The 19078-nt window shown below is 43.1% G+C and overlaps 2 protein-coding genes across 2 annotated transcripts; one reads left to right on the forward strand and one right to left on the reverse strand.

Moving 5' to 3' along the window:
• ccdc137 (coiled-coil domain containing 137) lies at positions 1–5788 on the forward strand. The gene is made up of 6 exons (XM_063214279.1): positions 1–118; positions 3291–3424; positions 3530–3740; positions 3885–3967; positions 4203–4282; positions 4679–5788. Exons 1-6 carry the CDS (start codon positions 57–59, stop codon positions 4877–4879), a joined length of 771 nt encoding a protein of 256 aa, XP_063070349.1. The 5' UTR covers positions 1–56; the 3' UTR covers positions 4880–5788.
• Positions 5789–11228: 5440 nt separating this feature from the next.
• On the reverse strand, positions 11229–17887 carry LOC134461386 (G-protein coupled receptor family C group 5 member C-like). The gene is made up of 5 exons (XM_063214295.1): positions 17686–17887; positions 15576–16729; positions 13402–13502; positions 12595–12768; positions 11229–12329 (listed from the first exon to the last, which is right to left on the reverse strand). The coding sequence occupies exons 2-5, from the start codon at positions 16600–16602 to the stop codon at positions 12306–12308; spliced, it is 1326 nt and encodes a 441-aa protein (XP_063070365.1). The 5' UTR covers positions 16603–16729; positions 17686–17887; the 3' UTR covers positions 11229–12305.
• Between the last annotated feature and the right edge of the window lie 1191 nt (positions 17888–19078).

Raw genomic sequence — 19078 nt, forward strand, 5'->3', positions numbered from 1 at the left:
AAGGCTGGTGTTGCATCCACGTGGGTCTACTCCAGGAACTAGGTGAAAAGCACATCATGGGGAAGAATAAAAAGACTAAAGAAGCCACGGTAACACAGAAAAATGACAAACATCAGAGGTAATTTTAAACATAACCAAGACAGTAATTAGACAAACTTTTCTGGAATGTATAGGCTACTTCCCGTGGAAAAACAAGCCTCGAGCGGCTTCATATGGGAGGGACGTCAGGCTAAAAATATGCTAGTTTGAGCTAACACTGTATTTGGACGTCAACACACGCGGCATGCTGACTTTATCTTATACGATTATAAAATAAGAGTCTATAGTTTCCCGATACTAAAATATGATATAACCGCTGTGTAAGATTATGTACTCACGTTGTAATCGATGGTTGGAGACTTGGATTGTTGTTAGGAAAAGGCTAGAACTACCCCTGCTGTAGCCTATTCGATGCTGTGTCTTTTCAGCCATCGATGTGCGCAGCTATTCTGGACTTTACGGTCCCATTCACTTCAATTCATTTTTTTGGCGTTTTACATATTTCGGACCGTGCGGACGCCGCTGTACTCGTGCGAGGAAAACAACAATTGTCTCGGGTGCTAAACATGGTCATGGAACGGCTTGCTTAACCAGAATGGTGTGTGTTGTGTCATTTCGAAGATAATGAAAGAAAATCTTATTACAATGGGATTTGTCATAGGCATGGTTTTGCATGTCTCTTATCTCTTTTCATGTTGACTGAGCTATCACCGTTACAAGTTTACAAGGTGCACAGCGCACATATGTATGCATACAAAAAGGAAGAATACATTTCACAGTGTAATTCTGCAAATAATTCACTTCAAAGTTAAGTGTTATTACATAGGCACCATGGTCATCAATAGTGTAAGAACAAGTGAAAAAACAAATCGGTCAGTTTGTCAAAGAGGAGATGGTAGATATGCGCACCATAGTACAAAGTATGCATCACACCATGCTTCTGAATGATATGAAGGGAAAATACTGACGGCACATAGCCTACGTCTCTTTCCTCAATAATGCACATGCCACATATCACTCAAGCAACATTATCTTCATTAGCTAATGTGGCCACAGGGGGGCGATATTGTAGGGCACGCTGAGACATTCGGATTCAATTTAACTCACTATTAGGCTATATAACAAAGGTTGCATTATAGGCTAGGCTACTACATATAGTCATTAATTGGCAAACAATTCATGTTGTTTCTATTGTAATGGGATTGCTACATTCAAAGACAGTTCCAATGTCTTCCATCTCCTCTGTCTTTTCCATGTTTGTAGGTTAAGAATTAACAAACAAAATCTTAACATTGTACTGCATGTTTTAGATGGGCCCATGTACAAAGAACTTCAAGTCTGTCTGTAGGGCACATCAAGGGTCTGTGAGAAAAGGGTGCTTGCGCTGCTGACAATGTGTAAATGCTTCCATTACATCCTATAGGCCTACATATGATGGCTACAAGAATTTCTGCAATGTGTTGTGTTGTTTTGAAGAAAATTGAATAAAATCTTATTATAGTGGGATGTCATTTGCATGATTGGACAGGTTTCATATCTCTTAGCATGTTCACTGCGTCATCACCATTTCATCTTACAATGTGCAGAATGATCAGAACTTTCTGTAATTCTGAAAATAAGTAACTCTGAAGTTAACAGATCATACCACATAATAATAAGTAGTGCAAATTGAGAATGATTAATTTCTCAAAGCAGACACTGTGGATTATATGTAGCATAATACACAGTATGTGTCGCTATATGCTCCTGAAAGATATGCTGAAGACATACTGAAGGCACAAATATTTATTTTCCCAATAAGCCTTATAATGTAGGCCTATATCAGGAGTGAGGTTACATACACGTGAGTAAAAGTTGAGTGCTGAGTGGCCTTGAACCCACAACTTATGGTATGGACAGCATGACTTCATCCACGAAGCTACCACAGTTTCATAAGAAATGTTAAGACCAGAAAGATATGTCGTCGTTGTGCATTTTAACACAATAAATCATATAAAATATATTTTCCCTGCACCATTACCTCATTGTCTGAAGTATGATGAAGAAATGATTGTAGGCCTATATGATTTTTTAGTGCTGTGATAATGTGCACAACAAGAAGTTTTCTGGTCAAACAAATTTTACTGAAACTGTGGTAGCTTAGTGGATGGAGTCATGCCTACCATTCCACAGGTTGTGGGTTCAAAAGACAATTTTTACACTCGTGTATGTTACCTCACTTCTAATAGGCCATGATTAGTCTAATTCAGTAAATAGATATTTGTGCGTACAGTATTTCTTCAGCATATAACTCATGAGCATATTTCGATGAATACTGTGTATTATGGTGCATATCTACCGTCTCCTCTTTGACAAACTGACCGATTTGTTTTTTCACTTGTTCTTACACACATATTGATGACCATGGTGCCTATGTAATAACACTTAACTTTGAAGTGAATTATTTTCAGAATTACACTGTGAAATGTATTCTTCCCTTCTGTATGCATACGGTACTTATGTGCGCTGTGCACCTTCTAAACTTGTAACGGTGATGATGGCACAGTCAACATGCAAAGAGATGAGAGACATGCAAAACCATGTCTATGAGAAATCCCATTGTAATAAGGTTTTCTTTAATTATCTTCGAAATGACACAACACACACCATTCTGGTTAAGCAAGCCGTTCCATGACCATGTTTAGCACCCGAGACAATTGTTGTTTTCCTCGCACGAGTACAGCGGCGTCCGCACGGTCCGAAATATGTAAAACGCCAAAAAAATGAATTGAAGTGAATGGGACCGTAAAGTCCAGAATAGCTGCGCACATCGATGGCTGAAAAGACACGAGTCTATTCGATGCTGTGCGCACAGTACTGTGTGGATGCACGGAAAGGTCCTTGTATCAAAGTGTGTAATTTTGCTGGAGAGAACTGTATAACTTTCATGTTTCATGTCATGTGTATCAGTATTGTGTGTATGTGGCAGCTATGTATGTCATTTCATTTCATTTATTTCTTCAGGACATTGCACATTAATGAACATACATACATGTGCATAATGTAAATGTGCCAGATTGTAGCCCAAAGGCTAATTTCCATCCAAGACTAATTTCCCTCGGGACCATTAAAAATAATCTTGAATCTTGAATCTTGAACTTCAACAGCTTGGCTGGAAAGGACCTAGACATTGTATTCATCCAGTGTAGCATATGCCTGTATGATAATAAAGCACTGAGGAGAAAGTAGAATTATTGTGGGTCTCTTCACAGGAAAAAGCCAAAGCAGAATGACAAGCCCAGGCAGAACGAACACTTCGAGCAGATACCTTTTCGACTGCGGGAAATCATGAAGAGCAAAGAGAGGATGAAAATGGGCAACATGCAAAAGAAGAAGATTAAGAAAAGTACAGTATGACTTTTAAGTGTGTCGTGTAGATTTCATGAAGATATAATTGTCAACTTTAAATGGCCTGTTAAAATTGAGATGTTTGTTTCTTCTGTACTTCCAGACTTGGCCGCTAAACCTCAGGAAGGAGACATACCTGTGCCACATTTCCGCAGAAAAGAGACCGAGTCGGAAAAGGCCTTCTTGAGGCGTGTGGGGCGAGAGACCAACCACGTCAGGTTCCTCACGAAGAACCAGGTGGAAAGACAGCCAGAAGTAGAGCTGGAGAAACAAGAGCACGAAGCTGGGAAACGAAAGTCTGAAAAGAAAAAAGAGTGAGTTAAAAAAAACACCCTGATGATTGTGCATTTATGTTGCTGCATTATAAATGTTATTTACCCAGGTGTGTGTTGTGGAGGATGATGGGAAATCTACAAGAGTTGTCTGACATCTTGTGGTGTTGTTGTTGTTCACTATAGACATGCTCAGGGCAGGCTACAGAGACTCCATCAGAAGAAGCTGGAACGACGGGAGGACATGGAAGAAAAAGAGATGTTTGAAGGCATGTACTATTTAAACCGTAATGTCTGTGATGCTGAATAAGGCATTGACCTTTTAGCTCTGTTCCTCAGTAATTAACGGCATTGTATAACAACCACTTTAATAATGTATCCAGCATTTGTTAATTCTGCTATGCATCATGTCAGATGAGAAAAATACAGTAGTATTTAAGACTGCATCTTGTGTAAGACTGTGTGACTTGTGAATAAACACATGAACTTCAAATGTTGTAACAGATCATGTGCAGTTTGGAGAAGTTGCCATGGCTCCACCTTCACTGAGTTCGAAACCACGGAAGGCCCCAACCAAGACCAAGGTAGGCCTAGTGACTCTTGGCTCCTGACTTTTATAAGATTGTTTGTCTTCCTGAATGTCGATTTAGCTACCTCGGGCTATGTCTTTGAGGATGACGCTATTATGTCTCTGCACCACAATGTATTTGCGCTCTTGATGTGTGTTTTTAAGGCTGCTGAAATATTGGACTTTACCTTTGGGATAAGGGAAGCATACACTACCAGTCAAAAGTTTGGGGTCGCCACATATGGGGATATGATACTTTTTTCTGACAATTTGACTTACTCCATTGCAAAAAAATATTGGAAAAGTGTAGATTACTTCAATCTTATGCACGCTATTGTATCTAATCCAACTGAATCAAGTCTGCAACTTTTTTAAAACTTTTTTTCATGTTGTTCTGCTGTCTTGCCACCAGGGGTCATCCCAAGGGCTGCTGCTGACCTCCCTGCTGGGCCAGACCAGCGTCTCTGGGGTGAAGCCATCCATGGCGAGGCAGAGGATCATGGAGGAAGAGCGGGTGCGCGTGGTGGCCGCCTACCGACACCTGAAGAAACAGAAGCAGGAGCAGAACGCCCTGAAAGCCGCCAGCGTGGACAAGCTGCTGAACCCACAGTGAGCGGCACTCGTGGTGCCTGGCGGGTACGTTGTCATCTGTCCCTGTGGAGTGCAGCACATAAGCAGCAGCAGCAGCATCCCCGCTAATGACCTCAGGGAGCGAGAGGAAGAGCGTGGAGCTGGGGGGTGACGTCGCGTGAGTGATTGAAACATGGCGTACAGGGACTCCAGGTCCAGTGCATGACACCCTGGGGGGCGGTGGCACAGGACGGACGACAGTGGATTATGAACAGGTGCTCTGTGTGAGAGTGCTGCCTTTGGGGTATTGATATGGACTGATATCTCAAGGATATGTCTCACTCAGGGCAGCAGATGTGAAGCCATTTTTTATTGCTGTTCTTTGACATTGTTATAAATGTCACATTTCTGCCCATTGGACCTCTTCTCGGAGCATCAAATGAATGTCCAGTTGTCTTTTACTCTGTATGTTTGACTGTCCTGACCTGGATGAATGAGTACCATCTGACAGACTCTCTGATAGACCATCTGATGGCCATTCTCTGCCATTTCTACTACCTCTTGCCCTTTTAATAAACAGACTAGTGAAAACAGTGGCCTGGGGAAGATGTTTGAGGCCAGAAGTGTGGAAATTAAGTCAAACAAAAAGGGTTTAAGTCTGAAAATATTTTTTCCAGTTCTGTTAATGTCTGACCAATTTAAAAAAACAGACTTCAGAACAAGTGCAGAGAGTGATAAAGTGATAAGGTTGTCCACCAGGTGGCATTTAGATCAGCAAGCTATCATGTTATGGAGTCTGCATGGGGGATGATAATGTTTCAACCACATCACTAGAAGATTATGCAGCGGCTCCAAAAGGAAAACGGATTCTCAGAGATTGTGTCGTGCTTTTGGAAATCTTGTGATGTGTAAGCTGAAAATAGTGTTTTTGCAATAAATGATCAAAACATAACTACATTTTTTCAATGCCTGAAACATTTGTGTCACATATCAAGTCAAATCTTTGTGTAAGAAATCGTTTTGTCTCATAATACAATGTAACTTAAATATAATAGAGAAGTAAACACAGATGCTATAAACACATTCTATAAACACTTGGTCTTCAAAACTAGCCTTGAAAAACCTCAAACATAACCAGCTTAGAGCAGAGGCCAGGTCAAAGGTTCTCTTTGTGGACCAGTGTGATTTTTATTCCTCAATGTTTGTTCCTTAAGTTGTGTGTGTAAAGTTGGCGCATATTGGTTGTGGCATGCAACCCAGTGGTTATTATTTTATTAAGGTGTGTGTGTGTAAGGTTGCCATTATCCTAGTGGTAGAAGCCGAATACAAGAAGAGACATCAAAGCACTTTTTGTATGCATATGCAGAAAGAAACAACTGATGTGACTTTGCTTTACTCACCCACCTATTCATACTTCATAACTATGGCCAGCCAGCAGGAATGTTCAGTTTGTGATATCAAATCAGTGCCCCACCTTAAACCTCTATTATTTCTCTAGACCACTGTTTCCCAAAGTGCGCGACTAGGGGACTATTTCCCAAAGTGTTATGTATGACACAGTTGAGAAAAAATAGGAAGTATGATAAAACAAAATCAGTTGAATAATTTGAGTATGCGTGATGTGAAAGGAGTGGGGCTGCAGATGGTAGTCTTTTGTATTGAGTTGAGATTTGGTGGGTCATTGCGTATGTATACCACATTTAAAAGTGATTCCTGGCTTTCTGAAGTTTGGGAATGACTGCCCTAAGACCACAGTTTTTGAGCCACCTGCTTATGGTCACACCTGTGTGTGCCAGTGGAGAGGGTTGTCCAGGTGACAAGCTGGTTGCCAGGCGATGTGTGGCAGGTGGCTCTGATGTCTAGTGGCGGCTGATGGCTCAGGCTCTGGACTCTGCCCGCTCATTTGCACACTCCACGCACCCCTCATGCTCATATGGTTTTATAGAGGGGTGGGCCTCTTCTGGTCAACACTGCTGAGTACCCTTCAGAACAAGGACCTGTGTCCCCTCTCAAAAGCTAGTTGTCCCTAACACACTGTGCTGAGAATGTAGTGGATTTGAATATTGCTCGGGAAGGCATTTTCTCAGCTGTTCAGAGTTGTATATTGAAAGCAGCTAATGGATGTTGCAAATAATATTCAAAACATGCCTGGTCTAGTGTTACCCGTGTGCAGGTGGATTGGCATTGCCAAAGGTGACGTACAGTATTGTGAAAACCTGTATTTTTGCTCTATTTAGTTCTTGTAGTTCATAACGATAATGATTATTTTATTTGTTTAGCACTATTCATAAAAGAGACGCAGCTCAGTCATGGAATAACAATGTCAGAGAACTGACATAAAATGGCATTTCAGTATTAGTAAGAGCTTTTCATATTAGTAAGAGCTTTTCAGATGATCCTGTTAGTGTGTGTTTTTAGGACGAGGAGGAGGCGGTGCGTCATGACCAGTTTCCGCCTACCTGTCAATCACCCGTCAAACCCCTGTTAAACTTTTCTTTTGCTACCTGCGCCAGTGACGCTTCAGTATTGACTCTGCCCTGATGAAGGCCACTCCTTGGCCGAAACATGTTGGCGTTTTTAACTTTTCTACAATGATTTAGCCATTTAATAAAGCTAAGCTATTTTAACTTTTTTGGGAAGAGTGCCTTGGATACTTCGTAGCTTTTCAGATGACTTGGGGCCTGGCCAAAGCTGTCATTGGCCGGCCCTGTGCATACCCAAATATTAAAAACATCTTTATAATGAAATCTCAGTGATATCCAGTGCTGATGCAAATACACCCCCTTCCATGAACTGTAGCCACCCACATGTGAATCAGGAGTTAATCCTCCCCCATTAGCTGCACACTTTATAATCTATGCAAGCTGTAAAGCAGCAGTCACCAACGTGGTGCCCGCGGGCGCCAGGTAGCCCTCTAGGAGCTTCTGAGGTGCCCACCAAGGATGTTAATAAACTAATAAACAAGATTTTAGTCACAGTTAATGATCTTCTTAATTTAAATATGAGATTACTTTTTTATAACCTATACGCAAATTATCATTCAGTCATAGCGTGATTTGGGAGTGATGTCAAGACATCAGTAGAGGATTTTGAACAAATAAGTAGCCCTCGGGTAGCCCTCGAGATGCCCTTGGTAGCCCTCTGACCCTGAAAGGTTGGGGACCCCTGCTGTAAAGTGTTTCCTCAAAGGCTTTCTGCTGAAACGAAAAGGCATGATGAAGGACTTGTAAAACCACAGAAACACATGATCAGGAATAAGCGACCCCTTCAAGTTCAGAGGAGTAGATGTGTGCACATCCCACCCGATGGGCCAGGTGCAGGACAATGAGAGTAAATTTAATAGAGCAACGTTTCGACCTTCAGGTCTTCATCAGGCAAAGTGGCCTTTGCCTGATGAAGACCTGAAGGTCGAAACGTTGCTCTATTAAATACACAGTAAGACAAGCAGTGTCGCGGACTTCTTTTTCACTTGGATAAGCTACCCTTCCCATCTAGTAATAGGCTGAGAAGTAGCCTAACTGCACCACTTAACTGTGTAGCCATTCAAAGAAGAGATAATGATGATGCGATGAGACAAGGAACTGGGGCCGGGCAGCAGTGCAAACAAAATTTCTGGCTTTCAGAGCTGAATGAGATGCTTTGAAATGAGTGTTCAGTCCAGAGTCTGAAAAGAGAACAAGACAGATAGTGTATGTGGAGGCTGCCCCTCTGTCATGACTGTGCCACTCCTGTCGCATGGCTTAATCTGTGTGAAAAATCAAGGCAGTGGATAAATATTAATGATGAAAATGATGATGTGCTGGTGGTGTTGGAAGGCAGGCCCGACGACAGGGGGGACCAAGGGGTATGTTGTCCCTAGCCCAGTGAGATACGGGGCCCAGAATTGGGTCCCCGTTACATTGTAGGCCTATAGGGGGCCCTTTCAGATGACTTTGTCCTGGGCCCAGCAAAAGCTGTCAGCGGCCCTGGTGGAAGGTATGATGAATTTGGATACGCAACTACCCCACATACTGTAGACGGCGAAGTCAGAACGTTCCCATGACTCTAGTTGTCATGATGATTTTTTTTACATTACATTACATTTCATTTCGCTGATGCTTTTTATTCAGAGCGACTTACATTTACTATTTTTTTTTTCAGGGTTTTGGTTACAGTCCCTGGAGCAATGTGGGGTTAGGTGCCTTGCTAAAGGGCGCGTCTGCCATGGACACAGGTGTAGGGAGAGGTCAGGTGGGATTTGAACTTACAACCACCAGATTGAAAGACCAACTCACTAACCGTTAGGCCACAGCTGTAACTTGATAATATCAAGAAACTATTTTTACTGAGACGCATTTGCATTATGTAACACAATAAGAGTGTGTAATATAATGTCAGTTTTCCATTTGTGCTGTCTGTGATCCCACTGTGTTGTAACTGGGAGCTAGAGGATGACATTTATCAGGAATTCCCGCGGGTCCTGCGGGATTCCCGCGGGATGGGAGTCAAAATTCAAAGATGAACGGGAGCGGGCAGGAGCGGGAATAAAGATGAATGGGAGCGGGCAGGAGCGGTAATAAAAATGAGCGAGAGCGGGAATGCTCACTTATTTTTTCATTAAAAAAAGCCTCGTTTTTTTGATGAAACGGGAGTGGGATTGATTTTGAGTGGGAATGGGCAGGATTGGGAAACATTCTTTGCAGGAGTGGACGGGATGGGATTTGTTTCTTTTACTCCAGTCCGGGATGGGACGGGTCACGGGATGGAATTTTTTTTCTGGGACCGGGATGGGACGGGAGTGAAAATCCACTCCTGTGTCATGCTCTACTGGGAGCCACTCAGTCGTCTCACATTGTGATGGTGCCTGTGCTGCTACAAGCCAAATGATGCAAATTCACTCACAGCACTTAAGCTAAGTCGTCAACCCTGTTGAGTAAAGGGGGTTATCTAAAATGTGTTAGCACGTAGTAACTAACAAAATGTAGATTTGTTATCTTGGGAGCATGCGCATTACTACTGAATGAATAAGCTTTAGGCCTGTTGCTAATCCAACGCACTGTATCTTAATTTTCAGACAAAATTGGCTGAATCCTGTTATAACTACACTATAACCTACTTTGACCACCCACTGAAATGAACCCGAGCATCATCTGACCTGCTCTGCTTTGCTCTGCTCAGGCCATGAAACTCTTTTCATTTAGAAATTAAGATGGTTGAATTGTCTCTGTAGGCCAACAGCATATGTTATTAAGTCCTCCAAGGGCTGTACTATGAACACAAACCAGGATTTCCACCAACAGTCTAGGGATGTCAAACTCAGGCCCGGGGGCCAAATCTGGCCCGTGGAGCTATTTTATTCGGCCCGCGAGATAATTTCAAATGTGTATTACAGTTGGCCCACATACACCTATAATATACAGTATAGCGTAACAAAACTTGAAATTTGTTTTGTCACAGGATGTGCAGACACATCTGATCTACCATATTATACGATGTGAAATTTAACAATGAGTATGAAGTGCATGTATGCACAATTTTAGTCCATTTAAAAAAATATATATGTTGAGTTTGGCCCTCGACTTCATTCCAGGTATTGAGTTTGCCCCTCAGTCAATTTGAGTTTGACACCCAACTTTAGCACAACTGAATAGCTGACAATTATTCTATCCTAAACAATTCAGTCAAGTTATTTGTCTACCTTGTGCTGACGACAGCCTGCTTCAGATTAATCAATACATTTATAATATATAAAATGATGTTAAGATGTCAAAATTGATATGGTCATTTCAAAATATTGGTGAATTTTATACTTTGACACCAATCTTTTGATGCCACTTAATCAATTTTTGATGCCATTTGAAGAGGTGTCGCATCGCGTAATGATGTTGTCACCTAGACCTAGACCAAGGGCATAGCCTACCTCTGGTGTCAAAAATTGCTCTCTGGTCAGAGGACGTCATAAATTGACGCGTTAGCATGAGACTTTAGTTAGTTATACCAGAACTGCCAAATTCCACCCTGTTTTGAGATTACGGAGGGCAATAGCACAGCTTTCTTTAGTCATACCTGTGCTTCCTAACTCAGCCCCGTTGACCAGTGAAGAGGAAGAGCTAGAGAAGGGGGAAACTATGGAAGAGCAGGACTATTTGAATATACTGGCGGCGCATCCTGGCAGTACCCACAGGTCAGTTTCCATCTAGCATGTAAATCCCAGCCGCCCATAAAAAGGCCCCGATGCTCACCTGTGCATAACACTTCCCTTGTGTTCATGAGGAGAGGAGAGAGGAGAGGAGAGGGTCATTTATTGACTAGGAGCTCATCCCATCGCAAAGACATGTAGGGGTCTGTTTGCTTTGGTTTGGTTTCCTGACACAAATGAGGCTAGTGCATTTGTTGTAATGCAAGATGTTTATACATATTTATTGGACACATATTACAAAACACATGAAACCGTAGAAAAGTCAACTGACTACAAGCCTGTGCCATTTCTGAGTGTAAACTGACAGAGTAAGGATTAGTTTCTTGATGTGTCTATAATACGGCAAGATCTCCTCAAAAAAATCATAAATGCTTATGCTTAATTTAACATTAAAAACACATAATTACAGGTTCAAGTCTAGACTATAAACAATCTGTACACTAATAACCTAACTTCGATGATATAAATCAATGAAATTCAACCAGCACTCTCATATCAGGTAAACACACTCCATTCACTCCAGAGAAAAAAAGGCACAAGCTTCACATATTAAATACATATTATAACAGTGTTTAACTTAACACAAGAAATCTTTAAGTATTTACAATCTGATAATATTTGTGATTGACATTTCGGCTCAGAATCATTGAAAACAGTTGGCAAATAGTCAGCCCCTACGTATTCCTCTCTACCAGTTGTGTCCTTAATGAAAGTCCTTTGGGCTTAGCAAAAAAAAAACAAGCAGGAAAACAAAACGGAACTCAGCCACAGTGATAATGAGAAACGTGTGCACGACATGGCTGACCTGAAGTTAAAGATTGCCTGACCACAAAGAATAAGATAAAACAAACATTTGACGGACTGCACTGCACATAAAAGTTCCGCTTGCAGTTTTCGGAGTGATTCTGTGTAGTGAATTATCTCGATGAAAAAAAACATGACATGACATAATTTCAGACTAAATAAGATATTAACATAGAAATCACAGTGTAGTTTAAAATACATTGAACCAAAGCATGAATCCAAAGCATCCGGTCTCAGGAGGAAAATGTTTCACCAGTCGTCACGCTTCCTGCTCATTAGGCCTCTCTACTGACCTCCAGGAGCATATTGTCACCTTACTGAAGTGTCACATTTTGTGGAGGGTTGTACTGATACAGCAGGCTTCATCTATTAGCTTTGTTTTTTGAAGGAGGGGTCTGATGGTTGATGGACTTGAAAGACACTCCACATGTCTGAAGAACAGTTCCTCCCTCTCTGTTTCTGTTCTTCGGTCCAGTCACTGTTCAGGTCAGTCAGAAGCATTGTAAAAGTGCTGTTGAAAGACAAGGCGACAGAGAGAACCAAAATTAGGACTGCAAACATACAAGCCATTTCCACATGATGAAAATGAGCACAACACTTGCTCAATGTAAAGTATAAATGAGGTTTGTGGGTGTCCATGACCATGTTCATATGAGAGAGAGAGAGAGAGAGAGAGAGAGAGATAGAGAGAGAGAGACATGAGAGATGAGAGATACTGTTTGCAGGATTCATTTGTGTATGAGTTGTGTCTGTACTGTACTTTAAGTTCCACCTACCCTGTTGGTGGGGATGGCGGTGGTGGTGGCCATGCCAACTAGCGGCAGGCCCATGCGTGGTCTGGGGATGGAGCCGGGATTACTACCACCTCCACCCCCAACACCACTGCTACTGCCCTGGACGCTGGTGGTGGCAGAGGCCCTGGGGATGGCCGAGTCGCGAGGGAAGTCCTTCTGAGGTTGTTATGAGCCGTCGGCCGTGCCGTGGCGTATCACGCAACAGGCAAATGCGGACAACAGGCCAGCCAGATCAAAAGAGAAGGGCAGAGAGATTAGGCAGAGCTGCGTGTCCTGTCCTATCCTAACCGATCTCTATTTTTTTCCTCTCTCTCTCCTTGTGATTTGCATGTTCCTACTTGCAACATGAAAGCATCATCTCCAGTCAGCTTAAATAACATTCAAATGACCCCCTCTGGGTTACGAAACCAGAGAGGACAATAGGATGGCTCTCGTCAAGAGCTCAAGTGTCCATGAAGAGTAATGTCTATCATTGCAGAAGGCAGAAGCCTTGTATCTCCACCTCTCATAGTTTTTTTTTTTACTTATAAATCACTATTTTCTGAATAAATAATCATTTCAACATTAAAGTTGGTTTTCAATAATTTGTCATACACATACTGATGAAGACTGATCAGTACTTTCTCCATTTTAAAAAAATATTTTAATTAAGCACTCTCTTCAGGTCGCCCACATCAGGTCATGGTGCCGTTCTATGCTGACTTGACACTACTCCCTCCCCCTGTTTGTGGCATATCCATCTGACTGACCATGTTTAGACTGGAACCGACACTACAATTGAATACTCACCTTGCCCAGGTCTTTGGTCATAAGGGCTAGCTCAGTAGGCTGGTACACAGCGCTCCTCAGCTGCCCATTGGGGCCACCATATGGAGATACGGGCCTCAAGGCTGATGGACACACAAAATGGCAGCGAGTCATATCAATATGTAGTTTGCAAAATGGCAGTTAATGACGATAGAAAAAGAAAGCATATTGTAGGTCCATATCTGTCTCCACTGACCATGCCTGGGACACAAGTTAAAGGAGAATTTCGGCCAATTTCAATTTCAACATGGGTTGAACAAAAAACTGCCACATCGTTGGATACTGACAAGTCAAGGATAGCATAAGCAGTACAACTCCTTGCTGAAATTGATCGGTATTCTCCTTCAACATAACTTAACTTAACAGCTTAGCATGTTTTAAATGAAATGATACCTTTTAAATGAACATTTGCAAAATAAGAAATAGTGTGAAGCCCATGCTCACCACTTTCTTAACCACTAATCTAATTACATTACATTAACTATTTCATTTAACTTAAACCCAGCTGTATACAGACAATGCATTACTTGTGCCAATGTATAAATAAACTGGTCATTACTGGATCTATTTCTCCTGCTAATACTCTTGTTGATGTAAACTCAGCTATAGAGATGCATGATGCATTACTTGTGCCATGCATGTGACTACCCAAAGAAGGATTAGTTCTGTATTTACAAGGGAGAGAGACCTGCCCTACTCCCACCACAACGACTTTGTCCCGTTCGACTGAACATTAGTATTATCTCAATTCATCTAAAAAAAATATGAATTTAGCATGACTGTGTCAAGATCCTAATGTCACAATGAACCCCCAACCCCTCAAAAAAACAACAACTACGTAGCCTTATAATGCGCACCGTCCCACCAGTGGAACACTGTATTAGTCACTGAAAGAACTTTATTTCCATAGAACTACACTACTATGGCATTGTACAGTGAATCTTAGTAATATATTACGACTTGGTCATAGCCATTCTAGTGAAAGCAACATAAAGAAGGAATTCACCCTTTATCTAATTACGTGACAAATATTTTGTCTTTGCCTGAGCCTGCACTCCTTCCTTCCCATGGCCCCTGAGTTTCCAAGAATGTCACAACAAAATGTTTGTCAACAGAAATTACTCAAAAATGCCGTCCAAGATTAATATGAGTGTCGTTCCAAACGGAAATAGGTCTGCTGAGGTATGGCCCTCATGTTCCAATGGGGTCTCAGACATTCTTGCCCTAGTTAAAACTCACAACTCAAAGCTTTAGTAGTAACAAAGGCCACATGACCACCAGGGCTAAGACCCAGCTGAACTAACTGTACACTACACTACAAGGTTTATTTCAGGAAGAAAATCCACTAATGTAGGCAGTATGCCCTATTTTCATGAACGGCTAAAGGAGTGTGATAAAGAAAGAAATATGCTCTTGCAGATGATGCATCTTTTTTTGCCTTCAATGAAATTTGATACTTGATCATCCAGATAGATAACGTCAGTACAGGCACATGTGCAATTAAATGAGAATTACTTTACAACGCTCAAATGTCACTTCATGATGTGTAATATCAGGGCCGCTGACAGCTTTTTCTGGGCCCGGGACAAAGTCATCTGAAAGGCCTCCCCATCCAATACAATACTATAAAAATAAAAACCCATTTAGGCCCCCTGTCTCCCTGGGCAAATTTTTTTGCCAATGGCATCAAATAAATCAAAACATTGTTTGTTGAAGACCAAATGTTTGCCCTTCACATTTCAATAGGCAAATCTGTATGATCTGCAAACAAGTACTTTCATTTAACAATCTGTCCGAAGATTCTCAATCATGCAGTTCATCTTAATCAAGAAATTTTAGTTGTACGGTAGGCAAATAGACTTAAAATTCTGGATTTATTCGTTACAATCAAATCCAGTGCCACATATTCCAAATGGCCTGTTTTTTTCTGTCCAATTCAACAAGGTGACCATTCAACCACGCAATAACCTGGTTGAATTGGACAGGTAAAACCGGGTCATTTGGAATATGTCAAGTTAAGTAAAGTTAATTTGTAAAGCGCATTTCATACACAAAACACTTAATGTGTCAAAGGATTGTAACTAACAAATCCAGGTTGGCCATCACTGCCCATGTACGTAGATGGCCTACTCCGCTTAGTGCATACAGTAGCTTACCCTTCCTGGGCTCGTCCATGCTGAAGGCCTTGTTCTCCATGTACATGTTCTGCTTGGCCTCGGCTTGGTCCCGCAGGATGTTCTCGTACACGGCGCCCCTGGTGGGGTACAGGTGGTCCTCGTGCTCGTGCTCCTCCTGGCTCTGGGTGACGTCGTTGAGCTGGCATATGCCCGGGATGGTGTAGAGCGCCAGGAAGAACCAGGCGTTGGCCACCAGGGCGATGGCCAGGGTGGGGTCGTCCCAGGTGGCGTCGCCCACGATGCGGTTGCCGTGCAGGTACATGACGATCCAGGTGACCCACACGGCCATGGAGAGCACGCCGGCCAGCAGGATGTAGACGGCGTCGCGGCGCAGCTTGCGGTGCTTGTGCGTGAGCGACGGCACGGCCATCAGCACCAGGGCCACCAGCAGCACCATCACGTAGATCAGCGCCATCACAAAGTCCTTGTTGGTGATGAGGCAGGAGAGCTCCGGCGTGGTCGCGACAACACCACCACCACCTCCACCTCCACCGCCGCCGCCGCCACCCAGCTGGTTGTGCGCCGTGGTGATGATGAGCCACTCGGTGTTGATGACCACCTCCACCAGCCAGAGCGCCATGGCCCCCAGCCACAGCAGCCAGCCGCGCGGCCCCCGGCCCCCCTCGCCGCGCTCCAGCAGCACCAGCCACAGCCCGTGCATCAGCAGGCAGGAGAAGCAGCCGGCGTACAGCACGCCGAACAGGAAGCGGCGCGCCACACACGTGCTGTAGTCCCGGCCCACCACGAAGGCCACGGAGAGGCCGAAGAGGCCCAGCGTGAAGACGATGACGCTGGCCTGCAGCAGGCTCATGCTGCGGCGCGTGGCGTCCGGCACGAAGGGCAGGCTGGCCAACTGCACCACCAGCAGCACCACGCAGGAGAGCAGGCCGGCCGCCGCCAAGGCCTCCACCACCACGCCCCACACCGCCTCCAGGTCGCACAGCTTGTAGTAGAGCGGGTCCATGTCCGCGCTGCAGCCCCTCGGGGGGTCGGTCGGGGGATTCATGGCCCCACGGAGGTGAAGGGGTGGAGGGGTGGGGTTGGGGGAGCAATGGGGGGAGTCTTGTGTTTTTGGAGTGCTTCCTTCAGACAGGTCCCCCTGGAGTGTCCCAAAACGGGGCTCTGCTGGGAGTCTGGGGATAGATGAGGAGAGGGCTTGGGGTTGACAAGCATAGCTAATGGTCACCACTCAGATGATGACAGAAAAAACAGATATTGACCAAGTACCAGGAGTGTAGGAGGATTTTATTTGTCACATCCATAGAAATACTTTCTAAAAGTTTAACAGAGTAAATGTGAAAATGTTGTCAGTGTAGAGGAACAACATTAATATTTGTAGTTGAAAGAATATGTAGTTCAGAATTTGTAGTCGCTCTCAGAATAAATCTCACATGTATTAAAAAAGTGATGACACTAAACCCCTACAAGTGAACAATAGATAATATACAAAGGTAGGCCCTAGTAAAGATTGTATCTCTGTCCGAGAGGGAGGGCTACATGTAACTTGTCCTCACAGAGGTGTGTAGTCCAGACAAGCACAGTGTGTGTTATACTGAGTTTCCCTGGCAATAGGTCGATAGGGTGTCCTTGATCAAGCTTGTTTGAAAGAACCAAAAGTCACACACAGACAGTATTCTCTCTGTCTAGTATACTACCTCCAGGAAATGTCAGTACATGATGGCTTGATTTATATGGAGTGTTGGCCACCTACTAATAAAACCGGTCTAGTGAAATAAAAGAAGACTGTTAATAATTTCCATATTTGCCTGTGCCAACAAACGACCGTTGAGCTATTTGTTTAAATGAATTAGTGGGACTAATAAAATAGAAAATAAACATTATTTTAAAAGACTGAGGTCCGAAACTTACTAGAATTAATCCCCTGACGTCACGTGTAGAATTATGGAAATACTCACATTTCCCTCTGCGTCAATTACCAACAAGTCAAATACCCCATTGCTTTACGCGCGAGGCACGCACTGGCACATCACTTATTACAAAATATAAATCTTGTTTTCTTGACTTATTGGTATTACACAACTACAACTGAAGGACAACATTTCACTTCATTACACTTCAGTGCCCTTACCTGCGCCTTGTCAGTCGACTGCGCTCTTCGTTTCAGAGATGCCACCTGTTACGTCCACATGAGGAGGCCATTAAAGAACGAACCGTCGTCTCTCCTTTTATTTCCTCTTCTTAGGGAAGGATGAAGAACGGATTTCTTAGCTGGCATGTCAAGTAATCCAGAAAATCACAGCAAAACACATAATGTGTACTTCTTCCAAGACGTCGTCTCTCCCTTCACACCTTCTGCACCCCTCTGTCAGATCAGAGTGTTTAGAGCTCTCCGCCCACGCGCGCATTCAAATCACAAATCACTCCATCCGCCCACCGTAGGCCTAGTGTGGAGCATCAAATGGCGCACACGTCCACTTTGCGCGAATTCTTACTAGTAGTAATCCATCTTTTCAGTTGCTCTACGATCAGTATTTCTTACTCTTACCCCCCCTTTTTTACCACGGGTATTAGGCCAGAGCAAATCAGCTGCATTGAGCCATTCTTAAGAACACGATGGTGTGCACAAAAGCCTTCCTTATTTCATGCAAATGGTGCGTTAACACAGTCAAGAGCAGCTTACGCATACAGTAATGTTTTTGCGAAAGGGTTTACTGGACTCTTATTTACTGTAATATACTACAAATTAAGCCCAAATGTCTCCAAAGCAGCCTGTTCAGAATGTGAGTACAAAATAGTTGTTATCATTATTTTAGTGAGGTATTCCATCAAGGATTTGTACATATTAACGCACTGATACCAAAGGACTTGGTGGTCGATATGTTTACAACAAGCAGCCATGATGAAAGTAAATAGCCTGTCCAAAGCCGTGTATGGCTGTTTCAATATCTGTTGCGCAACGCCACCCTGTGGTAGAGTTATGATGCGCACATCAGCACTTGACAATAAAAATACAAAGGGTTGTACAATATAGCTTTAGTTGGAATGTTCTGAATATGCTTTTTTGAAATACATCACATGCAATAACTTCCTACATGGTTATTCGTGTGCACTTTGCAGTTTGCAACTCCTGTCAAGATTCTGTTCAGACAGGGCTGGACTGGCCATCTGGCATAGCGGGCATATCTAGAGGGGGATGACAGCGGGCTATATCAGGAGCACTGACTGTAAATGGAATGATTAAATGAAATATTACATTAATTGGTATTTAATTCTAGTCATATAAATTGTAGGCAGGGCCAGATTAACGCATATGGGTTGATATAGCTGCGGCCTGGGTGCCCCCACCTGCCAGGGGGCCCCTGATTGGCCAAAAGTAAAAAACTGCAGAGTTTTGATAAGATGTAATATTGAAAAATGTATCTGTAATGTTAATTACAGCTTTAAATATTGTTAATACTCTTCTCCATAGCTGGCAGACATGTTATCCTTCATTCCTATGTCAATTATGACACTGTCTGCGT

This window comes from Engraulis encrasicolus, chromosome 2 (assembly GCF_034702125.1).
Source record: "Engraulis encrasicolus isolate BLACKSEA-1 chromosome 2, IST_EnEncr_1.0, whole genome shotgun sequence".
Classification (NCBI taxonomy): domain Eukaryota; kingdom Metazoa; phylum Chordata; class Actinopteri; order Clupeiformes; family Engraulidae; genus Engraulis; species Engraulis encrasicolus.